General features: G+C 43.9%; 1 protein-coding gene across 3 annotated transcripts in view; it reads left to right on the top strand.

The window, feature by feature from the left end:
* FDFT1 (farnesyl-diphosphate farnesyltransferase 1) overlaps positions 1-15,886 on the top strand; it is a 35,235-nt gene extending 19,349 nt beyond the window's left edge. For 2 of the 3 annotated variants that reach the window (XM_003902406.2, XM_009212492.1), the window contains 5 exons: positions 752-880; positions 5,043-5,234; positions 9,123-9,299; positions 10,379-10,531; positions 14,977-15,886. In XM_003902406.2, the coding sequence (XP_003902455.1) occupies positions 752-880; positions 5,043-5,234; positions 9,123-9,299; positions 10,379-10,531; positions 14,977-15,198 (873 nt within the window). In that variant the 3' untranslated portion in view covers positions 15,199-15,886. The remainder of the gene's footprint in view (positions 1-751; positions 881-5,042; positions 5,235-9,122; positions 9,300-10,378; positions 10,532-14,976) is intronic. The other variant, XM_009212493.2, reaches the window with a different exon arrangement.
* The last annotated feature ends 1,654 nt before the right edge of the window (positions 15,887-17,540 follow it).

Raw genomic sequence — 17,540 nt, 5'->3', positions numbered from 1 at the left:
TTGGAAGCAGCTCCGGGTCTGAGTTTCTGTTTGTGTCTGTGATGTACATCCCCAGTGCCTAGAATGATACTTGTTACATAGGAAGTGCTTGATCCATGTTTGCACAAATGAGTCTTTCTCATAATGAGGTTTGTCTAAACAAGCTGTTCTCCCTAAAATTCTTATACCCAGCTTTCTTTATGTTGAAGCATCTCATTATACATTGGAAAGATGAAATGTGTAGTGAGACTTTGAATCTTCTTTTTAATCTAGAAACGTTAGCATTTTCAGACCCTTCTATTAGAATATTTATAAAATTTATGGAATAATAAGAAACATGAGGCTGGGCACAGTAGCTCACACCTGTAATCCCAGCAGTTTGGGAGGCCAAGGCTGGTGGATCATGAGGTCAGGAGTTTGAGACCAGCCTAGCCAGCATGGTGAAACCCCATTTCTACTAAAAATATAAAAATTAGCTGGGCGTGGTGGTGCATTCCTGTAATCCCAGCTATTCGGGAGGCTGAGGCAGGAGAATCATTTGAACCCGGGAGGCGGAGTTTGCAGTGAGCTGAGATCGCGCCATTGCACTCCAGCCCGGGCAACATTGCGGGACTCCGTCTCAAACAAAAACAAAACATGTATGACCTAAATTAGGCTTATGGATGAACCACTGCAGAGTGATAATTAATTCCACCATTGTTTGCCTTGTGATCTTTGGTGCCATGTCTGTACATATTTCATGATTTCTGTGTTTTTACGGTTTCTATTTCAGATCTCCCTCGAGTTTAGAAATCTGGCTGAGAAATACCAAACGGTGATTGCCGACATTTGCCAGAGAATGGGAATTGGGATGGCAGAATTTTTGGATAAGCATGTGACCTCTGAACAGGAGTGGGACAAGGTTAGTCTTATAAAACAGTGTCTGTGTGTGATGTATTAGACACAGCTAGCAATCCTCATAGTGAAGCGCAGAGCAAGAAAAGTCGTTCACTAGTTCCAGGCCCTCTGGTTTTACAATTCATCTGTTTAGGTTGAATGTCTCATCATAAACACTTGGTTCCAGAGGTGATTCCAAACCAGCAGCTATGTAGGATATCGGCCAGGTGAGGAGGAGGGGCTGGAGAGCAGTGATTATCTAGACAAAGGGATGTAATTGACCATGAAGATTAAACTACACATCAAAACATAAGGTAGGGTTAGGAGTCTTGCCTATTTTTCATAGGAATGGTGTTTGCGAGACTTATCACCTCTGTGGAAGCAAAGACATTTTATTAATTTATTTTAAAGCCAGTCAAACTGAACAATCAAAGACATTTCAAACATCTAAAGTGTTGATGTATTTCATACCTTTAACAGTGCTTAAATTAGGATCTCCAAAGAGATGCTGCTACATAGTCACCAAGTTAGTGGGTCCAAGGTCTTGGGCCTCTTAATTTTTCAAACCTCAAAACATAACAGCAACGTCTTTGGAACTGCTGGTTTGTGCTTCCCAAGTTAACAGCATATAATGAGTGCTAGAAATCAATTTCTGCATTTAAGGTGAAGTTAGCCGGGCACTGTGGTTTACCTGTAATCTCAGCACTGTGGTTTACCTGTAATCTCAGCCCTTTGGGAAGCTAAGGTGAGAGGATCATTTGAGCCCAGGAGTTTGACACAAGCCTAAGCAACATAGCGAGACCCCCATCCCTCAAAAAATTAAAAAATTAGCAGGGCATTGGTGGCATGTGCCTGTGGTCCCAGCTACTCTGGAGGCTGAGGTGTGGGAGGATTGCTTGAGCCTGAGAGTTCAAGGTTGCAGTGAGCCATGATTGTGCCACTGCACTCCAACCTGGGTGACAGAGCAAGACCCCATCTGAAAGAAAATAAAGTTGAAGTTAAAACTTCTGGCCAAGAACCAGCACTGGTTATGATAGTAACTTCATTTTCTGTTGTGCAGCTTTATTCAGGAAACTTAATTGTAGGTTGTTGAATAGACGTTCTGATCAGATAAAACTGAATTTTTTTGAGACAGGGTCTTGCTCTGTCATCCAGGCTGGTGTGTAGTGGTGTGATCACAGCTCACTACAGCCTCAACCTCCTGGGCTCAAATGATCCTCCCACCTCAGCCTCCTAAGTCGCTGTAACTACAGGTGCATGCCACCATACCAGGCTAATTTTTGTATTTTTTTTTTTTGTAGAGAGAGGGTTTTGCCATGTTGCCCAGGCTAGTCTCAAACTCCTGGCATCAAACAGTCCTCCCACTCCAGCCTCCCAAATGTTGGGATTACAGGCATGAGCTACTACTGCACCCAGCCAAATATTTTAAGGAGTTATTTTTTTTCTTCAACTTTGGAGGAAGATGAATTATATACGTCTTCATTTTAGGAGTATTTCTACCAAAAGAACTATTATCTTAAAATATATTTTTGGTTTTAAAATTTCTAGTAATTCTTTTTAAGATTTTGTATAGCTGCCCAAAGCTAATTTATTTACACGTAATTTCAGCAAAATGTTACTTTTTTCATGTTACTTTTCTCCTAGAACAAATTTCAAGCGCTTTCTCTTCGCCTGTTCATTGTGCCCCCAATTAGTCTCTGGCCTTGTGTTACTTTCAATCAGAGATGACTTTTTTTTTTTTGAGACAGGGTCTCACTCTGTCACCTAAACTGGAATCCAGTGGCACAAACAAGGCGGCCTTAAGCTCCCGGGCTCAAGCAGTCTTCCTTGCCTCAGCCTCGTGAGTAACTGGGACCACAGGCATGTTGCTACCGTGCCTGGCTAATCTATTTTAATTTATATTGTTTTTGAGACAGGGTCTTGCTCTGTCGCTCAGGCTGGAGTGCAGTGGCATGATCAAGGCTGACTGCAGCCTCGACCTTCTGCGCTCAAGCAGTCGTCTCACCTCCGCCTCCCGATTCGCTGGGACTGTCGGTGCACACCACCACACCTGGCTAGTTTTTGTAAGTTTTTGGTAGAGACAGGTTTTCATCATGTTGCCCAGGCTGGTCTTGAGCTCCTGGACTCAAGCAATCCACCTGCCTTGGCCTCCTAGGTGTGAGCCACTACAGTCAGCCTTTTAAAATGTTTTACAGAGATAGGGTCTTGCTTTGTTGGCCAGGCTTGGTCTAAAACTCCTGGGCTCAAGCAATCCCCTCTCCACAGCCTCCCAAAATTCTGGGATTACAGGGGTGCACTTTGGTCATTGCCGAACTTTGACCCTTCCTAATGACACTCCAGAGCTTACCTTCTTTACTTTTCTCTTCTTAAATTAACTAATAGACAATTATTGTATGTGAATGTTGTGTTAAGTTGTCTTAGGATACCCTTTTCAGAGGACGATAACTTTTAACAAATTGGTGTCTTGGAAAAAAAGTATTTGACAATTAAGACTTGCATTTACTGAAATCTCTGTTGAGGGGGGAAGTTACGCTATCTCTAAAAGAAAAATTAAAAAGAAAAAAAAGGGGGAGGTTTTAGCAAAGTTGTTAAAGCCTGACACTTAAGTCAGACTACCTAGTTTTGAACCCTCAGCCCCTGCCACAAACATGGCAGCCCCTCCTTCCTGGGTTCAAGTGTTCCTCCTACTTCAGCCTCCTGAGTAACTGGGACCACTGGCATGTGCCACCCTGCCTGGCTAATTTTTTTTTTCTCAGATGGGCAATGTTGGGCAAGTTAATTAACTTCTTTGTGCCTCAGTTTCCTCATCTGAAATGGAGATCATAGTGCTATGTACCTGATAAATGTTTGTGAGGATTGAATGTGCAAAGTTCTTAAAACTGTGTCAAGAACATATGATAGTTATTTGTTCTTTCATATAATGGTGATTCTGAGGGCCTGCAGATCTTGAAATGTTTTCAGGTTGGTCAAAAAAAGATTCAACTATACTTAGTATTGTCTTAGTTTCTGTTAGCCAGAATATTCCATCATTCATCGTTGCCTTCTCTCACAATTTTATGTATCAAAAAGTTTATTGTAAAGCTAGGCCGGGCATGGTGTCTTGGGCCTGTAATTCCAGCAGTTTGGGAGGCCAAGGCGGGCAGATCAGTTGAGGTCAGGAGTTCAAGACCAGCATGGCCAACATAGTGAAACCCTGTCTCTACTAAAAATACAAAAATTCACTGGACATGGTGGTGGGCGTCTATAATCCCAGCTACTCAGGAGGCTGAGGCAGGAGAATCACTTGAACCCAGGAGGCAGAGGTTGCAGTGAGTCGAGATTGTGCCACTGCACTACAGCCCAGGTGACAAAGTGAGACTTGATCTAAAAAAAAAAAAAAAAAAAAAGTTTATTGTAAGGTAAGGCTAGACACAGTGGTGTTTGCCTACAATCCCAGCTATTTGGGAAGCTGAGGCATAAAGATTGCTTGAGCCCAGGAGTTTGAGTCTAACGTGGGCAACATATGAGACTCCATCTCTTAAAAAATAATAATAAAAATGGCCGGGCGCGGTGGCTCAAGCCTGTAATCCCAGCACTTTGGGAGGCCGAGACGGGCGGATCACGAGGTCAGGAGATCGAGACCATCCTGGCTAACACGGTGAAACCCCGTCTCTACTAAAAAATACAAAAAACTAGCCGGGCGAGGTGGCGGGCGCCTGTAGTCCCAGCTACTCGGGAGGCTGAGGCAGGAGAATGGCGGGAACCCGGGAGGCGGAGCTTGCAGTGAGCTGAGATCCGGCCACTGCACTCCAGCCTGGGCGCCAGAGCGAGACTCCGTCTCAAAAAAAAAAAAAAAAAAATAATAATAATAATAATAATAAAATAAAATAAAAAATGTTTACTAGACTAGTTTTTTTCAATAGCCTTTTATTATAGTAGCAGTACATGTGCATTGTAGAAATTTAGAAAATACAGGTAAAAAATAAAAACATCTGATTCCCATCAGCCAGAGACTGCTGTGAAGTCTTTTGAGCACATCTTTCTTGGATGTTTTTTTAAAATCCTGGTATGTATATTTGTATTTTAAAATCAAAATGCATTCTTACCCATTCTGTTTCGAACCTGCTTTTTTGGAGCTAATGATCTCTAGTGTGTCCCTTTCAATAAAAATTCCATGATTAAAGTACTTTAAAAATCATCTCTTGCAGTACTGCCACTATGTCGCTGGGCTGGTAGGAATTGGCCTTTCCCGTCTCTTCTCGGCTTCAGAGTTCGAAGACCCCTTAGTTGGTGAAGATACGGAACGTGCCAACTCTATGGGCCTGTTTCTGCAGAAAACAAACATCATTCGTGACTATCTGGAAGACCAGCAAGAAGGAAGAGAGTTTTGGCCTCAAGAGGTAACAGATTCAGGGTATTTTGGGGGAAAAAAATTTTAGACATTCTCTGAAAAATCATTTAACTCTTGAGGTTGGGAGTGACAGAAGCACAAGTCAGACCTCCCCCAGGCAACATAAGAGGATGTGGAAAATAGGATCGTTTGAGATGAGTGTGCTTCAGGTAGACTGGCTGAATCGCAGGATTTACACGTTGTAATCAGTATATTCAAGCCTTGCTGTCTTTGCTTTCTTTCAGACAGTCTTTCTCCAGGCGGTGGATATGATAACAACCCACGTGCACTAGCTTAACACAAAGTTCTTAGGAAGGGCTTTGTTCAGCCCGGCACACTGGCTTACGCCTGTAATCCCAACACTTTGGGAGGCCGAGGTGGGCGGATCACCTGAGGTCAGCAATTCGAGACCAGCCTGGCCAACATAGTGAAACCCCGTCTTTACTAAAAAATACAAAAATTAGCCAGGCGTGGTGGTGTACACCTGTAATCCCAGCTACCCAGGAGGCTGAGGCAGGAGAGTTGCCAGGAAGCAGAGATTGCAGTGAGCTCAGATCGCACCGCTGCACTCCAGCCTGGGGGACAGTGAGACTCCATCTCAAAAAAAGAGGAAGGGCTTGGTTCTTCGGCTCAGCCCTGAATCCGTTGCTATGCAGCTGAGTTCTCTGGCCTCACCTGGATTGTGTCTACACAGTGCACACAGAATGGGTTTCCCCCAAAGAAAGAATTCTGCCGCAAGAAGGGGAAAGGGATGCCAGGTGGACAAAACACTCCAGGTGTCTGTAATAAGAGACAAGGGTCGATCTTTAACTTAATTAAAACATGGACAGGGAACGGAAAGGTTTTAATACTGATTTTGTTCAGAAGGAAACTGGAAAATTTTATGATTGTTTCCTGAATTTATTCCAGCATTTACCTTTTGCTTTCCATAAAATTGTTTCCTGCAGCCAAGTACTTTAAATTTTTAAAAAGACGAGTGAGGCGTCTCATACTTGTAATCCCAGTGCTGAGGCCAGGAGTTCAAGACCAGCCTGAGCAACACAGCAAGACACCATCTCTACCAAAAATTGTTTGAAAATGATTCTGCTGAAAGAGAGCAAAAATAAAAATTAAAGAAAGTAGAAAAAACTAAATTTAAAAAATTAACCGGGCATGGTGGCATGTACCTGTATTCCTAGCTATTCAGGAGGCTGAGGCACAAGGATCCCTTGAGCCCAGGAGCTCAGGGTTGTAGTGAGTTATGATCATACCACTGCACTCCAGCCTAGGTGGCAGAATGAAACTATCTCAAGAAAAACAAGTGACAAAGGGGGAAACAATATTTACAATTCATAGAGCAGATAAAGGGTTCATATTCCTAATATAAAAAGAACTTCTAAAAGTTAAGAAAAAGACCAACTGCCCCATGGAAAAATGGGCAAGGAGATAAGAACAGATCGTTCACAGGAAGAGACATGCAGATGATTATTAAAAACCTGAAAAGATGCTGAGTCTTACTCCTAAGAAAAATTCACATTTAAACTACCCTGGGGGCTGGGTGCGGTGGCTCACGCCTGTAATCTCCACACTGGGAGGCCAAGGCGGGAATATCACTGAAGCTAGGATATCAAGAACAGCCTGGACAACGTAGTGAGACCCTGTCTTTATTAAAAAACAAAAAACAAAAAACAACGGAAAAATTGGCCAGGCGCAGTGACTCCCCACCTATAATCCCAGCACTTTGAGAGGCCCAGGTGAGTGGATCATTTGAGGTCAGGTACTTGAGACCAGCCTGGCCAACATGGCAAAACTCTGTGTCTACTAAAATTACAAAAATTAGCCAAGCGTGGTGGCATATGCCTGGAGTGCCAGCTACTTGGGAGGCTGATGCAGGAGAATCGCTCAAACCCAGGAGGCAGAAGTTGCAGTGAGCTGAGATCACACCACTGCACTCCAGCCTGGGTGACAGAGCAAGACTCCATTAAAAAAAAAAATTTTAAAAATTAGCTGGGCATAGTGGCATGACCGTATAGTTCTAGCTTCTTGAGAAACTGAGGCAGGAGGATTTCCTGAGCCCAAGAGTTCAAGGCTGCAGTGAACCACGATCACACCACTGCATTCTAGCAGCCTGGGTGACAGAGCAAGACCCTTGTCTCTAAAAAAAACAAAAACACTACCCAGAGCTCAGCCACAGCCTTTTAAGTTTCCTAGGTGACTTGTGTGCAGCCAGGGTTGAGAAACCACTCTTGTCTACCCATCTTTTGCTGACAACAGGGCTCCGAGAAGGGAAGGGGTTTGTCTGGGGATGCACAGTGAGGCAGTGGCTGCCTTGGAAGTGGAGTCTCAGTCTCCCGGCTCCTCGGCCAGCACCTGACCACTGTTCCATTGTCTCCCAGACAGAACATCAGCCATGGGCATGTGATTCATGAGCATGAGCCACACCATCCTGCACACACGGGCACAGAGCCCTGCTCTTCTCATTTACTTCCTTTATCTGTAAAATAGAATTATTTCTACCACAGTGTGGTGGTGTAAATAAAATGAGATGAACTTCCAGCACAGAATGCTTAATAAAGGTTCTGGACATTTCATAGTAGTTAAATCAGGCCAGATGTGGTCCTCGGTGATTGGCTTCTTCTGCTAGTGTGTTTTCAGGGCTCTTCCGTGCTGGGGCATTGCATCAGTGCTTTATTCCTTTTTATTGCCCAGTATTAGTCCACTGTGTGGACAGACCACATTTATCCATTCATCAGTTGAAGGATATTTGGGTTCTTTCCATTTTTTTTTTGGCTATGGTGAATAGGTTTTGTGTGGATGTGTGTTTTCCTTTTTCTTGGGTCTATACTGAGAAGTGGAATGGCTGGTTCATACAGCAGCTCGAACCTTGTGAGGAGCTGCCATACCCTTTTCCAAGGTGGCCCCACCATTTTACATTCCCATCGGCAGTGTGAGAGTTCCAGTTTCTCCACATCCTCACCAACACTTCCTGTTATCTCTTTTTAACTGTATGTATATATACTTAACATTTTCTTATTTATAATGTACATAATAGAGAATTTGCCATTTTAACTGTTTTTAAGTGTATCATTCAGTGGCATTAAGTACATTAATGATGTTATATAACCGTCAACGCTATCTTTCCAGAACTTTTGCTAGCTTCAGAGAATCCTGTAAATAATATCATTAAAAATCATCAAGCCGAATCCCACTGTTAGAACTGAGGGTTTTATTTTACTTTCTAATTATCAGGATCCAGGGAGGTAATACACTTAGAGGATAGACTTAGCTTGTTTCCCAGGTATGCCTTTCAGCAGCATTCTTACCAGAGGAATAGAATATTAGTCATTATTTAGAGGCCTGGCCATCTTGAGAATGTTTAATGTTTAGTCTGCAGTACAGTTATAACTATTTTTGTATATTGGGTTATTTTTTTCAGAAGTAGACCGACAGCTCTAACAGGAGCCTCTTTAGTCTGAATTCGTCCAAGTAGTGCAGCATTGCCCTAATTGTCCATAAAGACATGTTCTCCAATACTTAACTCACTCCTAGGTTGCAAATGGACCCTTACTGGTAGTCAGAAATAGCCATTGCATGGAGCTTAAAATGAACTTGATCTTGGTGGAAGATGAGTCTGCAGCTAAGAGAGACTTTACTGTATATCATAGTTTTTTTTTTGCCACCGCACCCAGCAAATATTTGTATTTTTAGTAGAGACGGGGTTTCACCACCTTGGCCAGGCTGGTCTTGAACTCCTGACCTCATGATCCACCCTCCTCAGCCTCCCAAAGTGCTGGGATTACAGGCGTGAACCACCGCGCCCAGCCTGTATCATAGTTCTTATGCACAAAGATCCTTTAATATTGTTTATAAATTCTCCCCTATGCACATGCTGACCTGTTCCTTAATCTTATCTGTCTAGGTTTGGAGCAGGTATGTTAAGAAGTTAGGGGATTTTGCTAAGCCAGAGAATATTGACTTGGCCGTGCAGTGCCTGAATGAACTTATAACCAATGCACTGCACCACATCCCAGATGTCATCACCTACCTTTCAAGACTCAGAAACCAGAGTGTGTTTAACTTCTGTGCTATTCCACAGGTAGGGAATGGGACTCCTCTGGGTGGATATGGGGCTAAAGGGAGTGGGGTGGGCGTAAGGGTGGATTTTGCTATGCTGTATTCAAGGATATGATTCCTTAAAAAGATGATGGCTCCAGTTGATTTTGCTGGTGGTTTCATAGCACCCGGCTTTGCTTCGAGCTCCCAGACTCAGCTCAGCCTTGAGGTTAAGCCTGCTCCTTTTCAGAACCTTCTTTCTGGATTTCCTCTTTTCCACAGCTGTTCTAAACTAGTTAGGTTCTTATCCTCAGTGAAGTCAAGGTCTTTGGCCTAGATTTATGGGGAGTGCTGGGTAAAACATGGGTGAGGCTGTTATCATTAAAATGTCTTCATTAAGCATCTAATTATTGCTGTCCTTTTCCTAGACCCAGGATAACAAGAACCTGGTCCTGTAGACCTAGTTCCTCAGTATGCTAGGAACTTAACACTTTTTAGTTGCCTTTACCAAGTATTTCAGATACTACTGCAAATAAGTGAAGAAAGTAATAGCATTTAACTGATTTGGGAACTTGGTTTGATCTTGTTCTAATGACCAACTTGGAATGGTGGTTGAAAGTAAAATCTATATCCTTGTCTTATGTTTCAATTTACCTAGAAATAGTTTATCTTTGAGCACAGGAAATTAATCCCCTTCTGTTGTTCTCCCCCTGGCATTAGTTTTAAATATGTAATGATTATGTTTGTTGTAGGAAAATAGAAAAACAAGTAAAACAGAAAATTCTTTCCATATATTATTTTGAAATAGATATTTCAGATCTAATAATCCATTGCTCTAGCATGGAAAATGTTGGATTTACTTGTGTTTGCTTTTTCCAAATAAAATGGAACTTTTGTGGCTAAACTGTAGAGTTGTTTTACGCTGCTTAATTCTGTGTGTTGTTGAGAAAGGCAGGAGTCGGGAAGGTAAAAATCTTGGCATACTTTCTTCGTGGGTATTTTTTCTTGATTAATTACATCTTAGTTCATTAGCAGTTAGCAATTGCCCGATCGACAGAATGTGATAATGATAGCTTACAACACCATCTCTTCTTTTTTCCCCTCTCTTCTTACTCTCTGTAGGTGATGGCCATTGCCACTTTGGCTGCCTGTTACAATAACCAGCAGGTGTTCAAAGGGGCAGTGAAGATTCGGAAAGGGCAAGCGGTGACCCTGATGATGGATGCCACCAATATGCCAGCTGTCAAAGCCATCATATATCAGTATATGGAAGAGGTGGGTTTTTATTTAACTACTTGGATAATTTGTAGCTACTTTTTTTTTTTTTTTTTTTTTTTTTTGAGGCGGAGTCTCCCTCCGTCGCCCAGGCTGGAGTGCAGTGGCCGGATCTCAGCTCACTGCAAGCTCCGCCTCCCAGGTTTACGCCATTCTCCTGCCTCAGCGTCCCGAGTAGCTGGGACTACAGGCGCCCGCCACCTCGCCCGGCTAGATTTTTGTATTTTTTAGTAGAGACGGGGTTTCACCGTGCTAGCCAGGATGGTCTTGATCTCCTGACCTCGTGATCCGCCCGTCTCGGCCTCCCAGAGTGCTGGGATTACAGGCTTGAGCCACCGCGCCCGGCCGTAGCTACTTTTATGATTTAGTAATGTCACTGTTTAAACATGTTTGGATATTAGATGATCCTAACAACTCACTGTCCTATGGCCTAAAGAGACAGGAATTGATATCCTTTGTTAGGGAAAAAATCTATGCACAGGAGTCGAGCAGATTGCTCACTGCTGTGTAGTACCCTGATGAGAGGAGATAAATGGAGCAAGACTGTAGGATGGAGCCCTTGAGTACAGTCATAGATTTTGAGCTGCAAGATGATGCCAGAGGCCAACCAAGCTTCTTGCTGATGGTGAGGAATGTGAGGTTGAAGCTTGTCTGTGCTGATGCAGTACGTGATTGAGTGGATCTCTGGCTCCTGGTCCATGTGTTCTGACTCCCAGTCGGGTACTTTCATTATGCCACAGGCTTCAATTGAAAAATCACGGTAGGGAATTTAGGCCAACGAAAGCCATCCAGTTGCAATTATTTCCTAAATTTTCTTTGGAAAATTTCATTTCAAATACCAAAAGCATCCTATAAAAAGAAAACATACCTTCTCAGGTCAAATCTCTAATATCTGACTAGGTTCAGAAAATTTATTTCTGGCCAGGCACAGTATCTCACTCCTGAAATCTCAGCACTTTGGGAGACCAAGGTGGGAGGATCACTTGAGGCCAGGAATTTAAGACCAGCCTGGGTGACATAGCAAGACCCCATTTCTACAAATAATTTAAAAATTAGCTGATCATGATGGTGCACGCCTGTGGTCTCAGCTGCCTCAGGAGGCTGAGGCAGGTGGATCACTTGAGCCTGGGAGGTCGAGGCTACAGTGAGCTGTTATCTCATCATTGCACTCTAGCCTGGGTGATAGAGTGAGACTTTGTCTCAAAAAAAAAATTTACTTCTTAGAAACCAGAAGTCTCTGTAATCTCTAGTAATCTCTAGAATCTCTAGACCCTAGAGCAGTGGTTTGTAAATGGAGGTGATTTGCTCCCCTCCCACAAGAGGACAGGAATCGGGTGCTCCTGGCATCTGGTGAGTAGAGGCCCAGGATGATGCTGTGATCCTCAGGTGTGATCTTGTTGAGATTGAAACACTATAGACTTTATGAAAACATACAGGACGCTCATCATTTTTCCTTTGCCTGAGCTCCCTCCCCAGAAGTTACCACTGTCCATGGTTTTGTACATCCTTCTAGTCCCCTTGTTATGCCTTTACAGGAATATGGTTTGCAACAGTGTTTTCATCTAAATAGAATTATACAAAATAGCTATTTCTGATTTCTCTTGCATGTTGTATATTGTCCTTCTATTTCCTCCCTACCTTCATTCTGTCATAGAAATGCTGATGTCCAAAACATCAGAGGCACCTATAGAAGTCTAACAGAAGACCAAATTGCTTTTAAAAATCCTAAAATTTTATAGTCACTAGATGAAAGTATTCAGCCACTGACCAAAAAAATTGCTACCAAGGCTCTCCAGTTTGCCATGTAGCCAGGACTTATTTTGAGCTATGTGCCTGCGGTAGTGACCGAGTAGGTGGATAGGAGTAATCTCAGGGAAACTTGAGCCCCAGCCTCATGGCTGCAGTGATCATTTGAACCCAGGTCTGTCTGACATCAGAATCCATGATGTTAACCCCAATTCTAAGGGGTTCAGCTACCCTTTCTAAATGGAATCCTGCCATATTAAGCGCCATTTCTTCATTTTATATAAATTAGAAACATTTTATGTAGTAAGTTCAGAGTGTTTCCGTCTTGCAGTTTTATTCTGATCACTCGTTTTAGAAACCAGTTTTTAAACATTTTGTGGCCAATTCCATTACTATATTAAAATTCAGATGTATTTGATTTTTCCTTAACTATTGGAATTAAATCCTAGTGGTAATTCATAGTTTGAGGGTCAGGGTGGACAACCCACAGCTGGCCGAGCCCTGTTTTTGTGAATAAAGTTTATCTGAATGCAGCCACACCCATTTGCTTCTGTATCTTCTGTGGCTGCTTTTGCAATGTAACGGCCGAGTTGAGGAGCTGCAACGGGGATGACTTGTAAAGCTAAAAATATTTTTTCGCCCTTGAATAAGAGGTTTGCTGACCTCTGGCTTAGGGCATCAGTTGTTTTGTTTAAAGTTATCCAAGTAAAACTCAAGGCATTTGGGGAGAAATGTTAATATTAATACTTAAGTTGATTTGATTTAGACAAATCTATGAAGATTTCTAAGTCTTAAGCCACAGAACCTGTTAATGGTTTTAGTTTCAGCAGTAAGGACATTTTACAAGTAAAGTTTTAAATGAAAACATTTTGTGTGAAGCCACAAGTCGTCTGGCCTCTGGCTGGTGTCCAGATATGAACACTGATCCTGTTTCTCCTCGCTGACCGAGTCTGTCCTTTGCAGTAAGAAAGGAGGAAATGTTGACTGTAGGATCTCTGGACTTAGTGTTGTAGCGAGCATGCACCTGGAAGGGACTTGCCAGAGGACCTCCTCATGCATCTCCAGTGCTGAGTGAGAACTTGGGAGTGCAGCCCCAGGCCTTCCCAAGCAGGTGGCCACACTCTGCAGGGCCCTCACCCCACCCTGGAGCAGCCGCCGCTTTAAACCAGCCTGGACGCCTGTCAGTTGGGGAGAAGATCAACCTGCTATTTTGGGATATAAATAAATGCTCAGCCAAACGGCCGGAAACCCCCATTCCCCTCTCTGCCAAAGTGATTCCTTGGCAGGGAGAATGTTGTTCGTGTCTCTGCACACTTCCTGTGCCCTCCTGTGGTTAAGTCAGAGCATCATCAGGCTCTTTGGACCCCAGGTGCCTCGCTGCTCAAGGATGGTCCCAGCCAGCAGCCGCTGGGAATCACCTGGGAGCCCGTTAGACATCAGCCCCCACCCAAACCTGTCGAATCGGAATCTGCCTTTTTTTGTTTTTTTCCAAATGATGTTTTTGCTTTAATGGGAGTTTAGATATTCATAGATGAGAGTTTTAAATGATTATCAAGCTGATTCCATATTCTATTGTTGTAAGTAGAACTGCTGAGACCTGAAAGTACCACATGGACTCACAGAGGAGCTCCGGTAGCACAGCATTGCACAAGAGCTTATTTCAGTCCAGTAAGCACTTACAGGAGCCTCTGTCATTTAATCATCAGGCCTGGCACTGTGGCTCACACCTGTAATCCCAACACTTTGGGAGGCTGAGGCAGGCAGATCACTTGAGGTCCGGAGTTCGAGACCAACCTGGCCAATATGGTGAAACCCCATCTCTATTGAAAATACAAAATTTAGCCAGGCGTGGTGGTGCACACACTTGTAATCCCAGCTGTTTGGGAGCCTGAGACATGAGAATCGCTTGAACTCGGGAGGTGGAGGTTGCAGTGAGCTGAGATGGCACCACTGTACTCCAGCCTGGGCAGAGTGAGGCCCTGTCTCAAACCCCTCAAGTATTTCTTTTGCTTCAACTATATGCCAGGCATGTAGATGAAAAGTTTGCCACAACCTGTCCTTGACAAGCAGATGTATCTCCTTGACTGAGGCTGGTAGGTTTTTAAGACCTGAATAATTGAGTTTGCAAAAACCTACTGTATGCCTTCAGGTAAATGGAAAGTGGGGTTTGGGCTAGCAACGAAGCATCTAGAAGGTCCCTTTGGCCTTAGTGGCTCTGTTTTAGGTAAGGACATGTCTGAGGACCAGTGACTGCAGCTTCTTCCGGCTGTGCTGTCATGCTTATATATTAGAAGTGATCATCAAAGGACTCAAAAGTTTTGCCACTAATTGCATTACCAGGGACCGTCACAACCGAGATTTCTCTTCATTTATTCACCTTACTTATCTCCTGGAAGGGCACTGTGAGGTGCTGGGGATGTGAAGATCAGTGTGGCTCAGCCGCTGCTCTTGAGGGCCTCCGGGGTGCAGTATGCACACCTGTGCTTCCCGTTTGCTCAGGAAGACAGGCTTTGCGACGAGTAGGCTGGGGCTGACATCCCCACCTTATCATTGGGGTGGCTTTGGGTAAGTTACTTTCATGTTCTCTGAGCTTCCCTTTCCTCATTGGTAAAATAGGCATAAACTACCTACCAGTGGAGGATTGTAAGTAGCCATGGAAAATGTAAAGCACTTACCGTTTTTTCCTGTGTCTTTAACAGATTTATCATAGAATCCCCGACTCAGACCCATCTTCTAGTAAAACAAGGCAGATCATCTCCACCATCCGGACGCAGAATCTTCCCAACTGTCAGCTGATCTCCCGAAGCCACTACTCCCCCATCTACCTGTCGTTTGTCATGCTCTTGGCTGCCCTGAGCTGGCAGTACCTGACCACGCTCTCCCAGGTCACAGAAGACTATGTTCAGACTGGAGAACACTGATCCCAAATTTGTCCGTGGGTGAAGTTCACCATCAAATGGATTTACTTTTTTTCTTTAAGGATGGATGTTGGCTTCTCTTTATTTTTTTCCTCCTACTTTAATCCCTGAAAGAACTGTGTGGCTGGGGCCTTTAGGAAAGCGAGATGCAGCTGAGAAGAATCTAAACATGAAAGCAAAGGGCGCCTCACCCCAGCAACCTGTCCTTGTGGGTGGTGATCACTGTGCTTCTTGTGACTCACGGCAGAGCACTCTGTGCCACAGTTTAGGTGAAATGGCTGCGTATGTAACTGTCATGAGATCCTATTTAGTGTGATCCTGGCTGGAATGATAATTAAAAGTATTTAATTTGAAGCAACCTTTGAATGTTCACAATAGTAGAAAATGATGTGAAATTTCTTTCTGTTGAGTTCCTAGTTTTCTCATCATTTTATTTTCTTTAATTGGGTTGAATGGAGTAGATGGAAATATTTATGGTTTAGGTGACACTTAGGTGTTTCCTAAGAATGCAAACTGCCTTTTGCACACGAAGGCTGGGAATAAAATTCTGGGTGTTCTCCTATTATCATAAGGGAGTTTAGCTTTCAGAGAGAAACAGCAGGATTGCCTTTGACCCCATTTCAGAAGATTGGCCTTCAGTAAAGGTGGACATTTTTGAGATTTTTATAATAAAGAATTTAATTGCTCTGCATTTGTCAAGTTCAGTTCACTTGAAAGCCTGCCTGACTGTGGAAAAGATGGAGCTCAAGAATGGAGTTGATGGCCCAGCGTGGTGGCTCATGCCTGTAATCCCAGCACTTTGGGAGGCCGAAGCAGGCGGATCACTTGAGGTCAGGGGTTCGAGACCAGCCTGACCAACATGGCGTAACCCCGTCTCTACTAAAAATACCAAAATTAGCCGGGCTTGGAACATGCCTGTAGCCCCAGCTACTCGGGAGGCCAAGGCACAAGAATTGCTTGAACCCAGGAGGCAGAGGTTGCAGTGAGCCGAGATCACGCCATTGCCCTCCAGCCTGGGCGACAGTAAGACTGTCTCAAAAAAAAAAAAAAAACTTGCGTATCCACAAATTCAAAAGTAGTTGGCCATCTTGTATTTCTGTTTGCTAACTCTAGCAACACTACCCTCTACTCCCCACTTCTAATATAATTTTATAGCATCTCTGGCATAGAGTCTATTTGGATCCTACCTAATGGTGGAATATTTTAAGTTTTCCTCAGAGGAGCCTCTGACCCATCTGAATCTAGCACCATAAACAACTACAATGGTTGGGAACAAGAGTTTGACGTCTGCATATGGGAACTTCTGGATGCCTGTGGCCAAGTGCGGGGAGGGCCCCTTCTTCCATCTACTGAGCCATTTCCCAGGGGCTCGGGTGTGTATAGGAGGAAGAGGGCGAGTCAAGCATGTGAACAAGCATTCTAGGTTATTCTTAGCAGTTTTGGAAACAGAGTTCTAAGGCTGTGGTTCTCAGACTTTATATCAGAATTGCCTGATTGCTGGGACCAAAGACTTTGACACAGTAGGTTTGATGGGGTGCCCAAGAGCTTGCATTCCTAAATTCTCAGGCAGTGTTCTAATCAGGGAGCAGTTGGAAAGGTATTCTGAGCTTGAATGTGCCTGGGAGACACCTGGGGTCTTGGGAGATGCGAATGCTGTTCAGAGGTCTGGCCTTCTCACACTGAGGAGAGCATTTCCTAACAGGCTCTCAGGTGACGGCCGTGCTGTGGACCACTTGAGTATGGCTGAGGCACATTGAAGAGGGCAAATTACTGCTTTCTTTAAAGAGTGGCAGCCGGGCACGGTAGCTCATGCCTATAATCCTAGCACTTTGGGAGGCCAAGGCAGGTGCATCACTTGAAATCAGTTCGAGACCAGCCTGGTCAACATGGCGAAACCCCGTCTCTACTAAAACTACAAAAATTAGCCAGGTGTGGTGGCGGATGCCTGTAATCCCAGCTACTTGGGAGGCTGAGGCAGGAGAACCGCTTGAACCCAGGAGGCAGAGGTTGCAGTGAGCCAAGATCACGCCACTGCACTCCAGCCTGGGTGACAGAGCGAGACTCCCATCTCAAAAAAAATTTTTTAAAAGGCAAAGGTTGGACTGCCTACCTATACTCTAATTTATATTCTGGAGTGACTCTCTGGAGAGTCTAGATAAAGACTGAAAAGGCATTGTCACCTCCACCTGTCATTGTCACTTGGACAAGAATCCAGGAGGAACTACTGAACTGAGGTGACAAAGTGATGACCATTGGGGTGATCTGAGGTGCATTAGAGCACTGGGCTCTGTCCCAGTCACAAACACTGCAAGGCAGGTGTTTCTAACAAAGCCTTAAGCTGAGGT

The sequence above is a fragment of the Papio anubis genome, chromosome 8 (genome assembly GCF_008728515.1).
Source record: "Papio anubis isolate 15944 chromosome 8, Panubis1.0, whole genome shotgun sequence".
NCBI classification, from domain to species: domain Eukaryota; kingdom Metazoa; phylum Chordata; class Mammalia; order Primates; family Cercopithecidae; genus Papio; species Papio anubis.
This window is presented reverse-complemented; position numbering and strand designations above follow the sequence as displayed.